This window comes from Anabas testudineus, chromosome 11 (assembly GCF_900324465.2).
Source record: "Anabas testudineus chromosome 11, fAnaTes1.2, whole genome shotgun sequence".
Classification (NCBI taxonomy): Eukaryota; Metazoa; Chordata; class Actinopteri; order Anabantiformes; family Anabantidae; genus Anabas; species Anabas testudineus.
The window spans coordinates 17,115,017-17,133,165 of record NC_046620.1 but is presented as its reverse complement, the minus strand read 5'-3'; the positions used below and the strand labels follow the sequence as shown (position 1 = coordinate 17,133,165).

The window sequence follows — 18,149 nt, the reverse complement described above, 5'->3', positions numbered from 1 at the left end:
CTTAATGGTTCCTTATACGACTTACTGATTGAACTATTTTCAAGTGTACACACGGCTCTCCTGCAGTAATGTACAGTAGAGAGATGAGAAAGGTGAAGAGCGTAGGATCAGTCTTAAAATTGAATTATACTGCCAAAGAGAGAAGGGCCAAAACAGCATGAATGAGAGGAGCTCTGATGATGGCAGCAGCTCCTTGGTCCAGCAGTTCTAGGACAGCAGCATCCATGAGTGTGCACATATACGTGCTATCGTCAAGGTGCCACATATACATTAGATAAGGTATGGGTTGAAACTTGTTTTATTATTATTTATCTGTGTATCAGACTTCCTTTTGACTTGTTTGTAGCAGTGCATGACAGCACACACCCACAACATGTGTAAAAAGACACAGTGTAATTAGACTGTTTCAGAAAACTCTTCTGTGCTATGTGGTAAAGTTTCCTGCAACTCTCCACATGCCAGTGGAAAACAAGCCATCGAGTACAATAAGTGGTCAGTCAAAACTCGTGATGACTGCAAACTCACACTGGTGATTTATCACTCCAATTTGACGATAATGTGTCCAACATTGTCTTTTATCTCTGCTCAAGCTTTACACTGAGACGAGTTGGTTCTTTTTATGGTGTTGGTAGTGAGATGGCTAGCCACTAGGAAAATGTATTTAAAACTACAGTTTGTAACTTTTATAAAATTTTTAGTGGAACCTATGTAGAGAGGTGCTGTCAAAGTCTCCTGGGATCCATACACATTGAACAGCCTGACAGCAATGCAGAAATATTCCCTTCTTAATGGCCACTTACCTTAGTTTTGAAATATTCAATTATTAATAATATATAAGATTTATTCCGTAAGGCAATGTTTTTCCGTACTTTTGAATTTCATATGAAAATCTGCAAATTAATATTAACAGTTATAGATATCATAGACATATGCGACACCAGATGTTTTTCCCACAAAATTTCTGTACAGGAACAATGCAGTGTTCTGGTTAGGGTAAATGTATGATGTATGTGTTTGCATGGAGGTCAAACAACAATCTCCGGCACCTCTCCAGTAGTTTATAAGATATTCATCTGATTATCCATTATTCTTACCAAATTACATGAACCTCTAAAGGACCATCGTGAGCATCATGGGCCACGATGTTGAGAGATGAATCCAACAATAGGAGAAACTGCAAAGTCACTTTTGCATGCTGGAACTACTGAAATCCGAGGTCACTGGAGGAGATTTTGCTCATCGGAACCTAAGTCGAGTGATAAAACTGTCAGTCGCAGAGCAAAGAGATATGACTGTTGTCATCTAAAATCATTCTCGTCACCTTGAGCCAAAGACAGTGAAGAGCAAAGAGGAGGCGAGAACGAGTGTGGCACATCTGCCTCCTCTCATTGAAATGAAAGAGACATTAAGAGGCGTATGTTCGGAATATTAATCGTGTATCGATCTGTGTAATCTATGGCCAGCTCTTGTCCCTGGGTCCCTATAGGTATGTGAGCTATGAAAGTCATTCTTCCAGACGGCAGGGCTAACAGTGGTCTTGTTAATCCTTAATAAGGTGCATGTGTACTGTATGACCCCTGTTTCCTCTTCTTTGAAGTTATCCAGGGATGGACTCTCTTTAGTTCACATGGTCCTGTCAGTAGCTCCTGATCACTCTGGTCTCGTCATATTTCATGATCTCAGCACATTGTTTACAATGTTCTCCTCTACAGATGTTATTCCAAATAATTTCCTCTGTTCTGTAGTCTCTGTAGAGTGGAATTTTATTGACTAGACATCTTTCAGTGCTGAAGTGGAAGTCACCTGCCCCTAAATCCATATCTTATAGATTGAAGACATACTCCACTACGCTGACTTTGCACATATCTGATTTATACTAAAAGCCTCAGAATCAGGTAAAACCTGGCAAGCCTATGTGGAGAAGCTGTCATCATACACACAAAAGTATATGAAAGAATACAAGTCGGAATACTAGCTTATTTGCATATTTGACCTGAAGGCGTGTTTTGTTTAAAGAAGGCTTTCATCTGCTGCCCATATATGATTTAAAGAGGGTAGAGTGAAGAGTAAACTGCTTGATTTTTAGAATTAATGTCATAGTAGAAATGTAACAATCTTTGTTTTGCAAATTAAAATATCTGTACATGTACTGTTGGTGTTTTATTACTTGAACAAGCAATAGGCGGGCATGGTTAAGGTGCTTGGTTCTATGTCTGTTTGATAAACCAGATGTAGAGTCCTGCATAGTTTTGTGGTTCTCCACCCATCGTTTTTAGCGAGTTCCTAGATTTAGGAAGCCAGTGAGCATTTAACTTGCATTTGTCCACCACATTTGTTGGTCCACAAGACCAAGTCAAGTTTGTTGTGGCAAATGCATAAAATATTGAATGCGTGGGGGAACATGTGCAACAGAGCAACTGTTATGTCAACATCTAGAACTTCGTGGAACTGCTTTTTAAATAACTCATTAATCTCATTCTCTGTTCAACTGGTATCTGCCAACGAACTGTTAGGTCTGTAGCAGGAAACTGTGAATCTGCAACAATTACAAATAGCTTTATTTGCGAGACAAAGGACTCATCGATCAAGCAAATAATCAATTCATCGACGGGTCACCTTTGTAGTTATGTTTCTAACTGCTGCAAGTGTGTGTGTGTGTGTGTGTGTGTGTGTGTGTGTGTGTGTGTGTGTGTGTGTGTGTGTGAGAGAGAGAGAGAGAGAGAGCTATTAGCTGTGGTGGCACGTTGCACTCTGCAGCACTTGCGCACTCCTTTTTACGCTCCGCTCACCTCTCCGCGTAGTAAAAGCCTCTCCACACGCCGCTGCTGCCGCGCTCTCAGCGGCAGCGTCCGACACACCGACGACCGTATGTAACGCCACCCATCCTCCGCTCCACTCCACATCCCTCCCTCCCTCCCTCCCTCCCCGCTCTGTCTGCTCTGGTGCTTCTGCTGCAGCATCCAAGTTCAAGTGATCCTCGTCTCCGGCACGAGAAGTTCCCTTTCCGGCACCGACCAGGATGCTCGCTCCCTCCCGTTAAATGGGATGTTATAAATGGGCCGCGCAGGATGTGAAGGCTCGCTAGAAGAAGCAGGAGGATGGATAAACCAGGCTTGTGTGCGGCGGCGGCGCTGCTGCTGCTGCTCCTGCTGGGCTTCCTCTCGGTGTCCTCCGTTAATGCCGGTGAGTTTTTAACCACAGGTTGAGGAGAGATCATCACAAGTAAACACATACTGATGCTGAGCAGACAACACACGCTGCTGTAGTTTGGAGCACAGCTGTCTGATGTAATCCATAGTGTGTAGTACCTTTTGGGAAAAACAAAAAAACAAACACCTGGCACGACACATGGATGCGTTTGCATGTGCTTAAATACGCGTGTTTGTGCCAGCATCAGCAGCAACATCTGCATCAGCTGGGTAGAAACAATAAGCTTTGTATTGCCAAAAAAATGGCTGACACAAGTTAGTCCGAGTCTGGATCAAGACTGAGGCTCCTATTTTGTTGGTATAGGGTGAGCCAAGTTTTCTTCCCCAGTTTGGAGAAGAGAGAAACACAAATACATATTAAGGAAATGTGAAAAAGGACAGATTATGTGTGGCAGGGCTGCTCTTGAAATGTGCAATTCTTTGTCATAGGAAGATTATGTGTTTTTGGACTGTTATTCACACAGGATACCACCTTGGCCTCTGAAAAAGCATTCTTTTTTTCATATGGTCACCAATATGTCGCTTGAGATATGGAATGGATGGTAAATTAGACTAAACAAAAATTACTAGTATTAGTAATAGTTATTCCCATATAAAGGTCACCTCTCAGCACAGCTCTAAACCATCATATGTCATGCTCATTTGGCATAATTCCTCGTCTGTCTTTCACAAAATAGAAGAAGAACATAGATAAGATTCTGGTAACATAGCGTCCTGACGAGAAGAGATGGGACATATATTCCTTTTAAAAGCCCAAATCTTGGTGAAAAGCCTGTGTGGGATTTATCTCCCCTCACATTTAGCTTCCTGAGGCTGGAGGCGAATGTAGCTTTTGAGATTCTAGAGTGAGCTTTTGACTTTTTTTTTTTTTTTTTTCTGTAGCGAATGGTTTAAGAGAAGAGGAGAATTCTTCTCTGTTGTGTTGTTTTTCTGTGTGTGTGTGTGTGTGTCTGCTGGGAGATAAACAGCAGGACAACAGCTAGTCAAACAGGGAGTGATGGCAATGTATCACACGCTGCACATTTACTCACACACACACACACATACACACACAGCCACCAAGATAGTTTGTCACCCACTGAAAAAAAAAAAGTATAAATTCAGCATCACTTTGTAACACTCCAGTTTTCCCTGCAGTACTCTGTTGATTGGGTTAGCATTGAGTTCACTTGGAGGGAGACAAGGAGAGAAAGAGACTACATTCCTCATCCTGTAATGGCATTATTTAACTCTCTGATCAAGTCTTAAAGTCGTAAACAGAAGGAGAATGAGAGACCTCTGTGGAGTAATCGGATCACATAGACACATTTTTCAAAGGAGCGGGGACGATACAGCTGCAGAGTGCGTGTACACTTTGTAACTTTTGAAAGAGGTAGAAGCACATTTTCCTTCAGCAATTAAAAAAAGCATTCATAAGCAGTGAAGAGCAGTGAGGGATAATAAAAAAACTGCTAAATTATAATCTGTTCCAACGTGTTTAGGTGGCCAAATAGCACAGGTACACAAAATTGTTTAGGGTAGTGGTTGCTGTTTCGCTGCCACCAGGCAAATGGACCAGAGTGGATTTTTGTTGCGCCTATCGAATACTTGTTGTGCCACCGTGGCAGACCAGGTTCAAATGGCTTACTCGGCAGTCCGCCTTTGCCTCGCTGTGGTTCAAGTGTTTCCACGTTCACTGCAGTGAGTTAGAGGGTTGCCAGGTGCCCAAAGAGAGACACAGTCTGTGTAGTTGTACATTTTTATAGTGCAATTACTGTTGAAGTATCACTACTAACTTACATTTAGTTAAAAAAAAGAAACAATGAATGAAAATGAATGTGCAAATCCCTATCCAAAATACTGAAAGGTGAATTGAAATGAATTTGGTCTTCGCTAACTCATCAGTCATTTTGTCTGTGTGGTGCTGAGATGATAATAATATATGGGCTTATCACTTTCACTGCTTTAGGACATGATATCCACCTGAAGTTGGAGGTAAAACTAGAATGTGGTGTGGAAGTATGTGGTTTTTAACTTACCAGACTCTGTAATGGAAGTGAATGCAAATTGTACATTTAATGGCCCACGAGGCTCCTGGAGGAATAATAGTTTTGTTAGTGGAAAATTTGAATGAACTGTAATATGTGCTTGTCCAATGGAAATATTGGTAGCACAGAATAGAACAAATTTGCAGTGCTCATTGCATGTGTGTATGTGTGTGTGTGTGTGTGAGGATACAAGGAGGCATGTGTGTTTGCTGGTACAGTGTCAAGGTCTGACTCTGATGTTGCTTTTATAAGTAAGACTCATGGGAAATACAGCCCTGAGTTTGATCATAGCAGACCTTGAATTGCTCCTAGCTCACACACACACACACACACTCACATCACACACTAACATCAAGTGGCAGTATGACAGAGAAAATAAATCCTCATGAGTCACACTTTAATGATAGAAGGGAAAAAAAATGCTGGCATGGATCAGATATAACAAATTGCACGTGAGTATGTGTAAGAGAAACTCAGTGACGAAGATAAATGAGAAAGAGTGTCTTTTCAAGGAAAACGCCAAGAAACCTGTGTGCGGCTAATTGGGCCTGGTATCGCTGAAAGAAGACTGTAAATGGGTGTATTACTAATCATTAAGAGAATAATCACGTTTAGTCTCTCTTGCTATGTTATTTATGTGTGGCAGACACCCTGCTCTCGGCTCCACTCAATGTGACCATCAGAGAGCTTATGGTCAACTCTGCAGTGGTCACGTGGGAAATCTTGGAGGGAGATCCCGTCATTGGATTCGCCATCACCCAACAGGTACTGCATTTCTGAGCCTGCTGTTCTTCATGTGAGGGTGAGCGGCGACAACTTCACTATTGACATTTTTCAATCTGCACAGAGGCAGCGAGACGTATGAGGCATGTCGGGTGAAAGTTTAGTCAACAGTTGCAGCAACAGCAGCACAGGATGGAAGTTTTGTTCAGTATCAAAATAATTATGTGGTAGTTGACTGTATATCCATGAATACAAAAGAGCTAATTTGACGTACTGTTTATGGTGCCGGCTTGCCTTAACGTCAACAGGCTATAAACGAGCTGGAGGAGGAGCCCACAGTTTAACTCACTGAATCCATGTTTATATCCCCCATTGCATTACAAAAGGTCAAATAAGAATAACAGAGAGAATAATAGTTGCAGTGACAGCATCCATTAATATTAATAGTGTTCTTTTTGGACAGTCAACACCTTTTAAACCCATTACCAAGGGTCAAAATATGGTGAAAGGAGGTGCTTTATGTCTAAAGGGACCCACGGTACCAGACCTAAAATGACAAACAAACAAACAAATAACATTTCCATAAAATAAACAAAAAGGCCCAGGAAATTCGAGTTTAGCTCAAATTTTTTCGAGTCAAATAATTGTAGATACAGATTCAGCTACTTTTCAAATGTCCATTTTGTCTGTATGTGTTTTAATTAAGACTTTCCCTTCCTTAATTGCCTGGTAAATAAAAGTGCCCCTAAGGGGAAGTGCTCTTGATACAGCATGAACCACTTGACCTGAGCAAACAGTCCTAGCCGGATAATAACATACATTTCAAACAGCGTGTACAGGGCCAGAGAGGCACTGTGTTTCTTTGTGCTTAATTACATTGCAGGGAAAGAAGAAAACCCTAGAGACTTTAATTCCACTTTTTTCCCAACCACTGACCAAAAGAGGTGATAATGTATGTGCACCATATCTGCCCTAATATTTGCATGACTAAGAAACATTTAGAATCCAAACCCTTCTAATAAGTGGTTAGAAATGTCAGTTTTGTCAGTTTAACTCTCACCTGTGACTCCCCTGCTGAATTGGCGCCAAAGAAAACACAGAATTTCCCTTTAAGCATCAGTAACTTGTCACATTACATGAAGCCTCTTTGTCTTGATTCTTCTTCTCTTCTGTCTCTTTTTCGTCTGCAGAAAAAGGACGTACGCATGCTGAGGTTCATCCAGGAGGTGAACACCACCACGCGCTCCTGTGCACTGTGGGATCTGGATGAGGACACCGAGTACATCGTCCATGTTCAGAGCATCAGCATGGGAGGCAGCAGCCCCCCCAGCCAGCCTGTTCTCTTCAGAACACCCAAAGAGTCAGAGAAGATGGCGTCCAAGAGCCCAGGTCAGGAACAATAATGCCTACCTATGGTTGTAAAAATAACAGTTCAGTACATGCATGAGTGCACAAACACAAGTATAAAAGCAAACAGAAGCAAAAGCACTAATGCACAAACACAGGAGGGTTCACATAGAGTAAACATCGTGCTGCTCCGTTTTTTTAACCTGCTGACATTCACACACATGCACATCCACGCATCCATAGATTTTAATTGCAGCTTAGGAACAAGACAATAGCACAACGGAGGACTATTGTTCAGCTTGTGTTTCCGTGTTTTATCAGGACAAAAAAAATGGTTATTTGACAGTTTAATGCCAATAACAGATATTTCCATCTTTTTGTAAGAACTCATCCCCACTTTCCAAACAATGTATTGTTCTCATTCACAAACGCAGAGGCTGCTGTTATCTGGAGCGACTTGCAGTACTTCCAATTTTATCATGTCCGACCCAGTTACAGTGCCAAGAGCCGCTGCTGCAGAGGGACAGAGCAAATGCTAAACACTCATCAGCAGCACGGTGATAAGAGAGGAAACAGGGGGCATTGGGGGGGGGAGTGATCCTTAGAAACACCCCATGTGGGAGCTTATTGAGGAGAAAAGTGTTGAAGTGTGATTAGGTTTAAGAAGTTGTTCGTAGTCTCTTCTAACTCCCTAACCCTAACTAAAGCTAGAAATTAGGCACATTTCCTCTATTAATTGGCTGTTAACCCCCCAAAGTCTGATTCTTCAGATGATCCTCTGTTACATGGCTCCCATGCTTAGTGGAGTTATAAATGGGATGTTACACTCATGTGAGTTTTAGCACAGATCGGAATGACTTCATGTATATGGTTTTTAGTTACAGTAGTTTGCTGCAGAATAAAGGGCTGATGGGAGGGAGAAGGTGAAAGTCCTTGTTGGTGTCAGTGGAACCACAGGGCTGTTTTCTACAAGCAGTGCGCACCAGTGTGAACTCAATTTGCACTGTACTGAAATTGCAAAAGTTACTAATAATCCAATTTGTCCAATTTGTACCAGCATTAGCATGAAACACTTTGGCATGAAGAGAAATCCACAGTTCGATGGGCTTGCTGTGCTTAGTTAAGGTTGCTAAGCTATGATTGTACAGTCACTTGCGGATTGCTTTTAATAAATGGGAATCAATGTGTAGTTTATATATTAAAGTTTGATGTCTAGTTGACAGATTCCGTGTTAAGAGTAATATGATTTAAGAATCAATGTTGGATCTATTTATTACTATGGCTGTATTTTACTGCATCTCTGACATAGGTGTTTAACAGGACAATTTGTGTCCATGTTGAGGGGCTGAGTCGTTTTGTATGCTCCGACTTTAATGGAAGTCCCCTGTGTGCAAATTGTGTGTGTGTGTGTGTGTGTGTGTGTGTGTGTGTGTGTGTGTGTGTGTGTGTGCTCACCCGTGTGTGTTCATGGAAGCATTCATTAGCTGTCCTGATTAAATCTCCCAGCCATTACTGCTCTCCTCCCCTTCAAAGCGTGTATTAATCAGTCTGACACCATTTAGTATCTGCAGGCGCAATGTTAGACAACACACAGCCTGTGTGTGCTTCTGTTCATCAGTTTACTGTTCTTCCTACTCACATTTCTCTCTATTGTAGCTTATATGAAGTGACAGCAAAATACTGCAAAAGTAGAGAATGCTGCAAAGGTTTCGGTGGCTACTGTTGAGGTATAGTTATGTTGGTTATTATGTTATAGAGGGAGGTGCCAAATCTGCATCATTGTGTCAGTCCTCAACAACAGTCAAATATTACTGAGCCTCCTTACTGTCTGAACTGATTCAATGTGATATTTGTCTCCAATAGTCTACTGAACACTGTGCTCCTCTGCTGCAGCAGTCTGCTCTAATTCACACCATTACACACATTCATATACAGTATGTACATGTGAGACTCCAAACAAAACTACAGCATCCAGTTATTCCCAGTGCAACCACAGTCGTCTTTGCCTTCAAAAACTAACATTTAAAGTCACAAATGGTCAGTGTGTTTTATGGCATTGTGGCTCATTGTTTTGTGCATAGAGAAAAAAGCAAGCTTGAGCATCGACATTATAGTCATTTGTAGTTTCATCTTCTGTTAGTTGAGGATTTGCTGCTTTTTTCTATTTTATATCAATGTAAACTTGTTGTAAACGGTATCACTTTATAATGAAAAAGAAATCAGCATACTGATTGTTAATTAAAATAATCATTGTTCGGTCGCAAAGCACGTGTTTACAGTGTGACTACTGTGAATAATGAAAGACCAGAGAAGCCCTATCATCCATGACTCGTTCAGACACTTAAACCAGGCTGTGTCACCAGATTTATCATTCAACCCCTCCTATATTTCTCAATGACATGAAACGGATCATAATTCTTTCAACATAAAGCAAACAGTGGAAACAAGTGTAGCACGAGGCCAGCTGTTGGCACCGGAGACTGGGAGGTTGTGCTGGATTGTGTTAAAACCTCTAACCCTGTGATTGGTGTCATGCTGCAGCTGCCAGATTGGTGTCATCAAGAGTAACACAGTCCAGCTCGCTTTGTCTCCGTAGGCCGCTGCTTTTACTTAGCTTTAATTACACTGACCAGAGAACGTACACCAGACGACCTCTCCCTGTTGCCATGTTTGATTCCTTTATCTTTCCTTGTAGAGGTTTACAGTGACATCAACTTCACATTTGCTCTTTAGGACAATGAATCGCAGTGTCCTCAGTGGCACTTAGTTGACTCTGTGTGTGTGTGTGTCTATGTATGTGCTGTCTCTCCAGACGAAGTGATGATGGAGGAGTTTGGTCAGGCCGCCCAGCTGAGGGCCGGAGAACTCATCATCATTGTAGTGGTGCTCATCATGTGGGCAGGTAATACTCCACTTCAGCATCACACATTTATCACTGCTGACCTTATGGGAATCCTTTCGGCTTTGGGGCAAATAAGCTCTGTGAGTGAGGTCCTATTACTGTCAGAGAGAAACACACTGGCTGTGCTGTCATCTCTCTGTGGTGACTAGTTTGTACCTACTCGCCATTTTGGAACATCATAATAAATCCAGGTTACAATTACATACACTTGTCAACAGAAAGCTATAGACATGTAAATAAAATGGCCTATTTTAGGAGGCAAGGAGCTCTCACAGTGAAATATTTCACGTCATAACAAAAGCAATATAAATATTAACTGGATATTTGGAACGTTTATCTCAACTTTTATTTATATATTGTATTCAATGCTAAATGCTGCTAACATGCAGACAGTGCCAATCCTAAAATGCTGATATTGGTTCAGCAGGAAATGTTAACCATGCTAGTAACTATACTTTAGCAATGTAATGAGATACAAATAAGGCCCAAATACTGTACATGAATATGGCATCTATAGTAATAACAATATTTCCCCTTGCTAATTACCTGTGAGACCGCAAGAGACTGAGAGAAACTGAGGAAGAGTCAAAGGAAGTTGACGAGAGTGTAAAAAAGTGAGCAGTCGAGTCTCGAGAAGAGATAAAAAGCTGAACGTGAAGGAAGCGAATTGTGTTTTTCAGCTTTTAATTGAGCCTGCGGGCCGTGCTGGGGGATATCACAGTGAGATATCCCATCTTGCCCATTGGTATTGCAGTGATCACATGAGAAACCGCTGACATAAGCAGAACAGCCAACACTGAAGGCCATTAGATTCAGATTCAACCGTCCACATGTGTCTCCACCAGAATGAAATATTCTCTCTTTTTGTGCTTGGTGTCTGTGTCTCTTCAAATCTATAATTCCACTGCTGTGTTTTTAATCTTTTTGACTGAGGGCATGCTTCACGCAGCTATCTCAACATCTACATCATATCTCTGCCTGCACATTTCACTGTATTCGTGTCTTTCCTTCTCAGAGTTCTTTTCTGTCTGTCTGCTTTATTGACACATCAAAAGACAGCTGGCTGAATAGAGATGGGACATATGATCACCTCATCCACCCGTTATTGAAAGAATTGTGCTGCTGTGTATCAATATTTTAAGGGGTATGTGGTGGTAGAAGATCAATATAAATTCAGAATACTTTACACACTTGAGCAAATGTGGCTAAAATGTTTCCAATAAAAAAAACATGACAATTGGATTAAAATTAAAAAAATAAATATATTACTCAATGTCCACTTAGTTTCATTGTTCTGGAGCTTTTCACCAAGGTTATGTTAAGAATGAACAAGTTAATCTAACAGCCATTGTGTAAACTCCATTCCTATAAAAGCCAGGCACCAAACTCTAAATGAGCTCATACTTACAAATATGTTGGACCGTGAGGACATTAAAAATCTTTATTTTGTAGTTTTGTCAGATAAAAAAGGTTAGGGATAAAGGTTAACGTGAATTAATAAATCATAGATTGTACTTTCTGTAGCATTTTCAGGAAAAAGTCCCTCCTTATGGGGTTTGTAGGTAACAAGAACATCTGCATTTGAAAATAAAAGATCAAAGCAGGCAGGGTAGCGCTAAGAAGATTATGCTGCATGTAACTCTTTTTATATGGCTAATCCTCAATGGAATTCAGTATTTTTGGAAATAATAAACAAATTGTAATACAATCCTACCAGCTGCAGATATTGCTCCTAAAGTTGATCTTAAAAAGGAAAAGGAAACAACTGACAATGACAATTTGTCTTCCAGGGGTGATAGCCCTGTTTTGTCGTCAGTACGACATCATCAAAGACAACGAGCCCAACAACAACAAGGACAAAGCCAAGAACTCCTCAGAATGCAGTACTCCTGAGCACCCGCAGGGGGGGCTACTGCGCAGCAACGTCTAAGACCAGCCCCACTTTGCCTTCTGCAATAACCGACTCCTCGAACCTCAGGAAAGGTGAGAAAATCTGACTGTCATTCGCAAAAAGCTCTTATCGTAACTTAAACCTCGCCTCTGGAGACCCGAGATCCGAAACGGGACTCAAGTCAGGGTGGGTCCAAATTCTGCTAATGGGGATCCTGACTCTCTCAGGACATGGGTCTGTGTATGGACCTGAGCCGGCACGTCTAATAGAGACAAATTTCATGTCTGCCAGTGATCATTGATTAAAAGTGAGTCTGCCTTCGTCTACTTTAGACTGAAACCACAAACCAGTGCTCTATTTAAAAATGAATTTCAAGTAGTCTGCCACCATTATCATTCTCACCAGTTTCTGCAGTGCTAACGGAAAGTTTGACAGGTGCAGTTTTTCAGCTCAGTGGTCCCAAGATGGTGGAACAAGCTACCTAACTGCTCGCTCAGCAGCTTCAACAAAACTGTTGAACACAGAACTCTTCCACAGCGCCCTACATACTCTTGCTTCAAATGTCTTCTCCCCGATTTAAAGCTGTTGCTTTGTGCCTCACTTGTAAGTCGCTTTTGATAAAAGCATCTGCCAAATGTAGCAATGGGTGATGGGACTTAGCAAAAAAGGGAAAGAAAGTGCTTTAACTGTAAGTGTTGCTGACCCTTGTCTTTCATCATGTGTAGTAACTTTGTTTCTTTCAGGCCCTGAGACCAACAGAAAGCCATTCTCAGACATCCTTGTACTGAAGAACAGATTAACCATTACAGAAACGTTGCTTCACACGACAAAGAACTCTTCAAATACAACTGACACAAATGTGAACCTGCAGAATTAAAGGATGCAAACAAACAGGAAACAGAGTACAGGACATAAACCACACTACTCACTTTTGTTTTGAGCAAAACTGGACTGTTCAGTCGATTTTGTGTAGACAGCCGGTACAGACATGGAATGACTGTCGACCGTCGCACCGGAGGGAATGTAATTTGTTCTTGACTAAAATGGATTGATTCCTATGCTGGGGTAATTCTCCAGCTCTTCATCGGTGGCATCAAATCCCAGGAGCAGATCATCAAGCATGAATGTGTGAATGATTTGTTTTCCACTTCAGGCTTGTATCACTGGGCAGAGACGGCGGACGTAGGCTGCCTCACAAGAAAAGCTGATCCTTCTGGTCCAGGCATCAGTGAGCACTCCACAAAACCAAGGACTTTCTCCTTTTCTATCTGTCCACGTGTCATTACGTCCTTTCTGTCTTTATTACAGCCCTCTGTGTAGCAGCTCCATCTCTCTCCGCATCTTTCTGTGTTGGTGTCTCTCTAATACGCACATGCAGTTTGGTGCTCCGCTTGTTGTGATTGTTTGAGCTCGCACATGTCCCAATCTTCAGTATGGTATCAGTTTGTTATCAGGTCAGAAATATTGCACATTGATTCTCCTGCTTTTCTGTGTGTCATAGGTTCAGTGACAGTCTCTGTCTCCTCTCTGCGCTGAAACCTTAACACCCATGTCGGTCTGAGGATAAAATAGTTTTATTTTTACAGTCGCTCATATTTTCGTTATATGAGTTGGGTGACACTGTCTGGGTACTGCCATGATTCAGCCAGAGTTCAAGGACTGGCCGAGCAGTCTTTCATCCATGTTTGAAACTCAGAAGTTAACTTCACTGTCGAGCTTTTTCGAAGAGTGGCACGGCTGGAAAATGATGGATTCAGGTTCATATTGGGGCTTATTGTTTATGACTGCATATTCAGCACCATATGGTCTGGAGCAGGGTGTGTAGGCAATAAGGATGGAGATATGCAGGGCATCAGTCCTAATGAAATGTATACACTGTGCAATGTTTGGCTGGGTTTCCATTCTGGTTTGGCTGAAGACAGCACATTTTCTTCAGGCTGTAGAGGCACATAGCTGATCCAGTTGGCTGTGTGGCTCTACCCTGTTTTGAAATGTAAACCATATTCCTTTTGCAAATATCATTAACATGCATCCCTAGTGCTCAGATGGAGCAAAAATGCTTTATGTTGAGATGTGATTACACGACCTGCCAACAGCACTAGCTCCAGGTTTTTTTCATTTTAGCAACGCAAAGTGACATTGGTTTATTTCTATGTTAAAAGCAATCTTTGTTTTAAGAAACTTGCATCTTTGTGCATATTCCTCCCAGTTAAAGCAGCAGTTGTCCTTCTTTTCCATCATGCCCTGACAGATTCACAGCGAGACAGGCTTACAAACATCAGAGTCAATTCACTGATGTCATTCAACTTTAGGCCCACTCAGCATTGTTCCGCCTGCTCTTACAGAACTCATTCGAGCACATAATGTGTATTAATCGGTTACTAGTCCCCCTCTGAAGTGCTATTCTATTGTTTGGATAACGTTTTCTTAAAACTACAGTGCTCAGCTGTTTTCTAGGAAATTATTTGCAAACAGAACGAACAATCTTGCGACTAAGGGTCACAGACAGGCTGGGGAGCTTGGGAAGTATTGGACTTTTCAGGGGATTTAAAAGCAAAAACAAGTCGACTAAAAAGAGAGAGAGAGAGAGAGAGAGAGAGAGACCAAACTGCTTCATCAAAATTATCCAGTTAAAGATAAAGCTTCATTATCTTCTGGATACTGGATACTGATGTTAAACCAGTTGAGTTCACGATAAAGTCAGGAAAAGAAAAACGGCGTGGAGCTGAACTCAGCAGTGTTGCAGCCATATTAGAGATAATGAGTGAATGTCCGAATGCCTCACTGGTTGAGATGACTGCTAATCAGCACCACACACACACACTGACACACACACACACACACACACACACAGGCTCACACATTGTGGATTTAAATACTGCCCTGTGCTGAGAGACACAGCCATTACTTCTCCTCTCAGCCATCAGCTCAGCCAGCAGAAAAAACCCCCTCACCCTCCTCTATCTCCAGCCACCTTCATCCGCTTTCATTCTGCCGTGTATGACTTTTCCCTCTTTCTATCTTCCTCTGTCATAGTGCTCTCTTTCTCATACATCACTCCACCCCTGCTCTTCTTCTTTCCCCTCGTCACCAGTGCTCCCCCCTTACGCCCCTCTATGCCCCAAGCTCTCCTCTCCCCTGTTTCTCATTATCTCCGCTCTCAGACTCCTGTTAGCCGCCTTCTCCCTCTCCGCATCAGCTCTCTCTCTCATTCAGCCCCGGCCCACTGCCCATCCTTCTCTCCTCTGCTCATTTATCCATTTTCTTTTTTTTTTTCCCTTTGTCTCATACTGGCCAGGATGGACTCTGCACCTGGTAAACAAGTAGGGCAAAACAGACTAGAAAGAGGAGGGTATTGAATCAAGGAGAGAGGAGAAAAAACATTTTTCAAGACCAGCATGAGTTGTGTAGTATTTCCTGAACTGGGTCTGGATGCTATTATAGTTTGGTATAGTTTGGACTTAAAATAAGAAGCCTACTTTGATGTACCTCTGTGTGAAGTTAAGGGCTAGACAACACAGTCTTTTACTCATGCACTAGTCCCTCAACCCAGAGAATGGGTGTAACCATTGTAAGACTATATAGAAAGAAGACCCATTAAAGGAGAGACAATGTGGAATGGGTGAGTGACGCCAGTTCTGTGTAGAATAGGGAGCACTGAGAAAGCCAATCAAAGTGTTTTTCACCTGCACACAGACAAGGAGAAAGAGACTAAAAGCAGAGAATTGTAATTTCTAGAAGCACGTACAGCAATACTGACATGATGACAAAACTGGGGCATCATTGCCAGCCCTGTAGAAAATTGTAGAATTAAAGGACCTGTACGCCCAACAAAGTAGACACTGGAAATTTGTCTAGAGATGTTCAGCTCGCAGCTTCTGAGGAAATTAGAGTGGTTGTTGTTGCACAGTTTGCATGGATGGACCGAGTGAAAACAGAGACTTTGGAAGTATTCTTACTCGTTTTCGACATTGTTAGTCTTAATGTGAAAATGAGAAGAGGGCAAGGGCTATTAATTATTTATTATTTATTACATTTCCAATGTAAAAACCAATTATCTGATACTCTAGCACAATTACTCAATGATTGGGAGTCTTTGTGGGGGTGAGAAAGCTGCTTAGACTTACTTTTCCATTCTTCTGTTTAGGAGTGCAACAATTAAAGTCGTGTAGGAGAGTTTATCTGAAAATATCCAGACATATTAAAATATATTTATATATGTAGCCGGTGTTCAGACAGTATAAGAACTAGTAATGAATCACATATACCCAGGTATTTAAGCTGACATTTCTGTCAAATTATGTCAAGGAACTGGCAGTTTCCTTTTGCTTCCAGTTTCATATTCTGCTATTGGCCATCTCATACATCACCTTACAAATTTCTGGTTTCATTCAAGTTAGTCTGGTGTTGTGCCGTCAACTCTGGTTGGTGTTACAGTTTGACCAATAGGTCAGCTAGTAGCATGGAAAAGAGTGACAGAAGAAGTGTCATCAAGTGCTAAAATGACGATGGATGTAGTGAATCAATGTGGTAAATATCAAGCTAAGGTGAACTATTTTCAAAAGTCTTTGTTTTGAAGATGTTGAAATCAAGCTGATAATAATTTGGCATGTGGAAGAATCAACAAGCACATTACTCAGAGGGTTGAACTTCCCCTTTTTAGAGTTAACCTCAGTGTGTTCTCTTACATTGGCAGCTGCGTCCTCTCCTACCTTTGCGAATCAGAATAACTTTGTGCTCTCGTTAGTGATTGATGAAAGGAAACATATTTACAGTGGGATGTATCAGCTGAATCATACAATGTTAATCTGATATGGTGGAGAGTACAAATATGTTTTGTAACTGTAATGCTACTCAACCTGAAATTTTCGTACATCTTTCTAATCAAAGCACACGCACGCTCTTTTAAACACTCACTGATGCACAAGTCCATTCTCCGGCTGGCTGCGGTCCAAGCTGACGCACTAGGGGAAGCAGCAGAAGGCAGGTCTGGCCCAGACAGCTCTGTCTATGTCTATCTGCGGCAGCAGGAGGCGACTCAACAGCTGCTCAAGGTGAACATCCAATGAGGCGTGTGTGAATATGGAGGCTGTGAATGGGAGAGAGACCTGAAGACAGACAGAGAGAGAGAGAGAGAGATGATGATGAGTCAGAGAATCAGAGGGAATGAAATTGGGAGTGACATACACAGAGGGAGGGAGAGCATTATTACACCCACTGGTGTGCGCCGTGTTGAAGGTCCAAGTTCAGTCTCATCAGTCTGATGAGATATTTGAATGTTAACAGTGGTGTTAGTTGGGTGACAATGTCTTAACATCTAAATAGAAAAGGACTTTTTGGAAACCACAACCAGGAGAAACTGCCTTCAGGTCCCATGGATCTGATCAGTCATTGCTGCACACTGTGTCTGCAATAGCAAGTGATGTTTGTTGCTGGAAGGTCAGACGTTAGGTTTTTACTTTTGGACCTAAGTCTTTCTAAAGGAAGGGGTTTGTTTGAATGTTTTAAAAGCTTGGTAAGACTATAAGATTTAGGTTATGCTAATAGAATAAGCAATCTGTGCAGTTTGCTCCACCACCACACCGTGAGCTTCTCAGAAAGCCCAGCCTTAAAGCAAGCTCCTGCTTACCCTAATCTTAAAGTCACCCCATTCATTTGCCCGTGACTTCTGAGCATCTTGAATATTCACCCCTAGGTCCCACCCATAGTAAAGAATGGGGACATTTACTTATGGCATACTGTATACTTGTACTTGTATGTCAAAGGAAATAACCAAGAAGCATGGATTTACAACAGAATAATGGAGTCAGTGTTTTCTGTACAATCATGATGTCTGTGTTGAGCCATTTTGATGTTGATGGGATGAATCCTGTTCATGAGGGTTAGCATGACTCTGCTATTGTTCACATTCATGGTATATATATATATACATATATACTATTTCTATGAAAGTATAAATGTCTAATTATGTATTAACACAGAAAAGAAATAAAATATTTTCAATGCACTATTGATGTGTATTGGTGTTCATTCTAACAGAGAGATTTCAT

At 41.6% G+C, this 18,149-nt stretch overlaps 1 protein-coding gene across 1 annotated transcript; it reads left to right on the top strand.

The window, feature by feature from the left end:
• The first annotated feature begins 2,951 nt into the window (after positions 1–2,951).
• On the top strand, positions 2,952–18,063 carry fndc5b (fibronectin type III domain containing 5b). Its single transcript, XM_026346656.1, has 6 exons — positions 2,952–3,183; positions 5,883–6,001; positions 7,150–7,348; positions 10,119–10,208; positions 11,999–12,191; positions 12,843–18,063. The coding sequence occupies exons 1-5, from the start codon at positions 3,099–3,101 to the stop codon at positions 12,136–12,138; spliced, it is 633 nt and encodes a 210-aa protein (XP_026202441.1). The 5' UTR covers positions 2,952–3,098; the 3' UTR covers positions 12,139–12,191; positions 12,843–18,063.
• Positions 18,064–18,149: the final 86 nt, after the last annotated feature.

Bases quoted from the DNA above. Each gene is read 5' to 3' on its own strand.
- fndc5b (XM_026346656.1), top strand. From the start codon at position 3,099: ATGGATAAACCAGGCTTGTGTGCGGCGGCGGCGCTGCTGCTGCTGCTC. The intron at 3,184-5,882 runs GTGAGTTTTTAA...TATGTGTGGCAG, and splicing joins GGTGTCCTCCGTTAATGCCG to ACACCCTGCTCTCGGCTCCA. The intron at 7,349-10,118 runs GTCAGGAACAAT...CTGTCTCTCCAG, and splicing joins GATGGCGTCCAAGAGCCCAG to ACGAAGTGATGATGGAGGAG.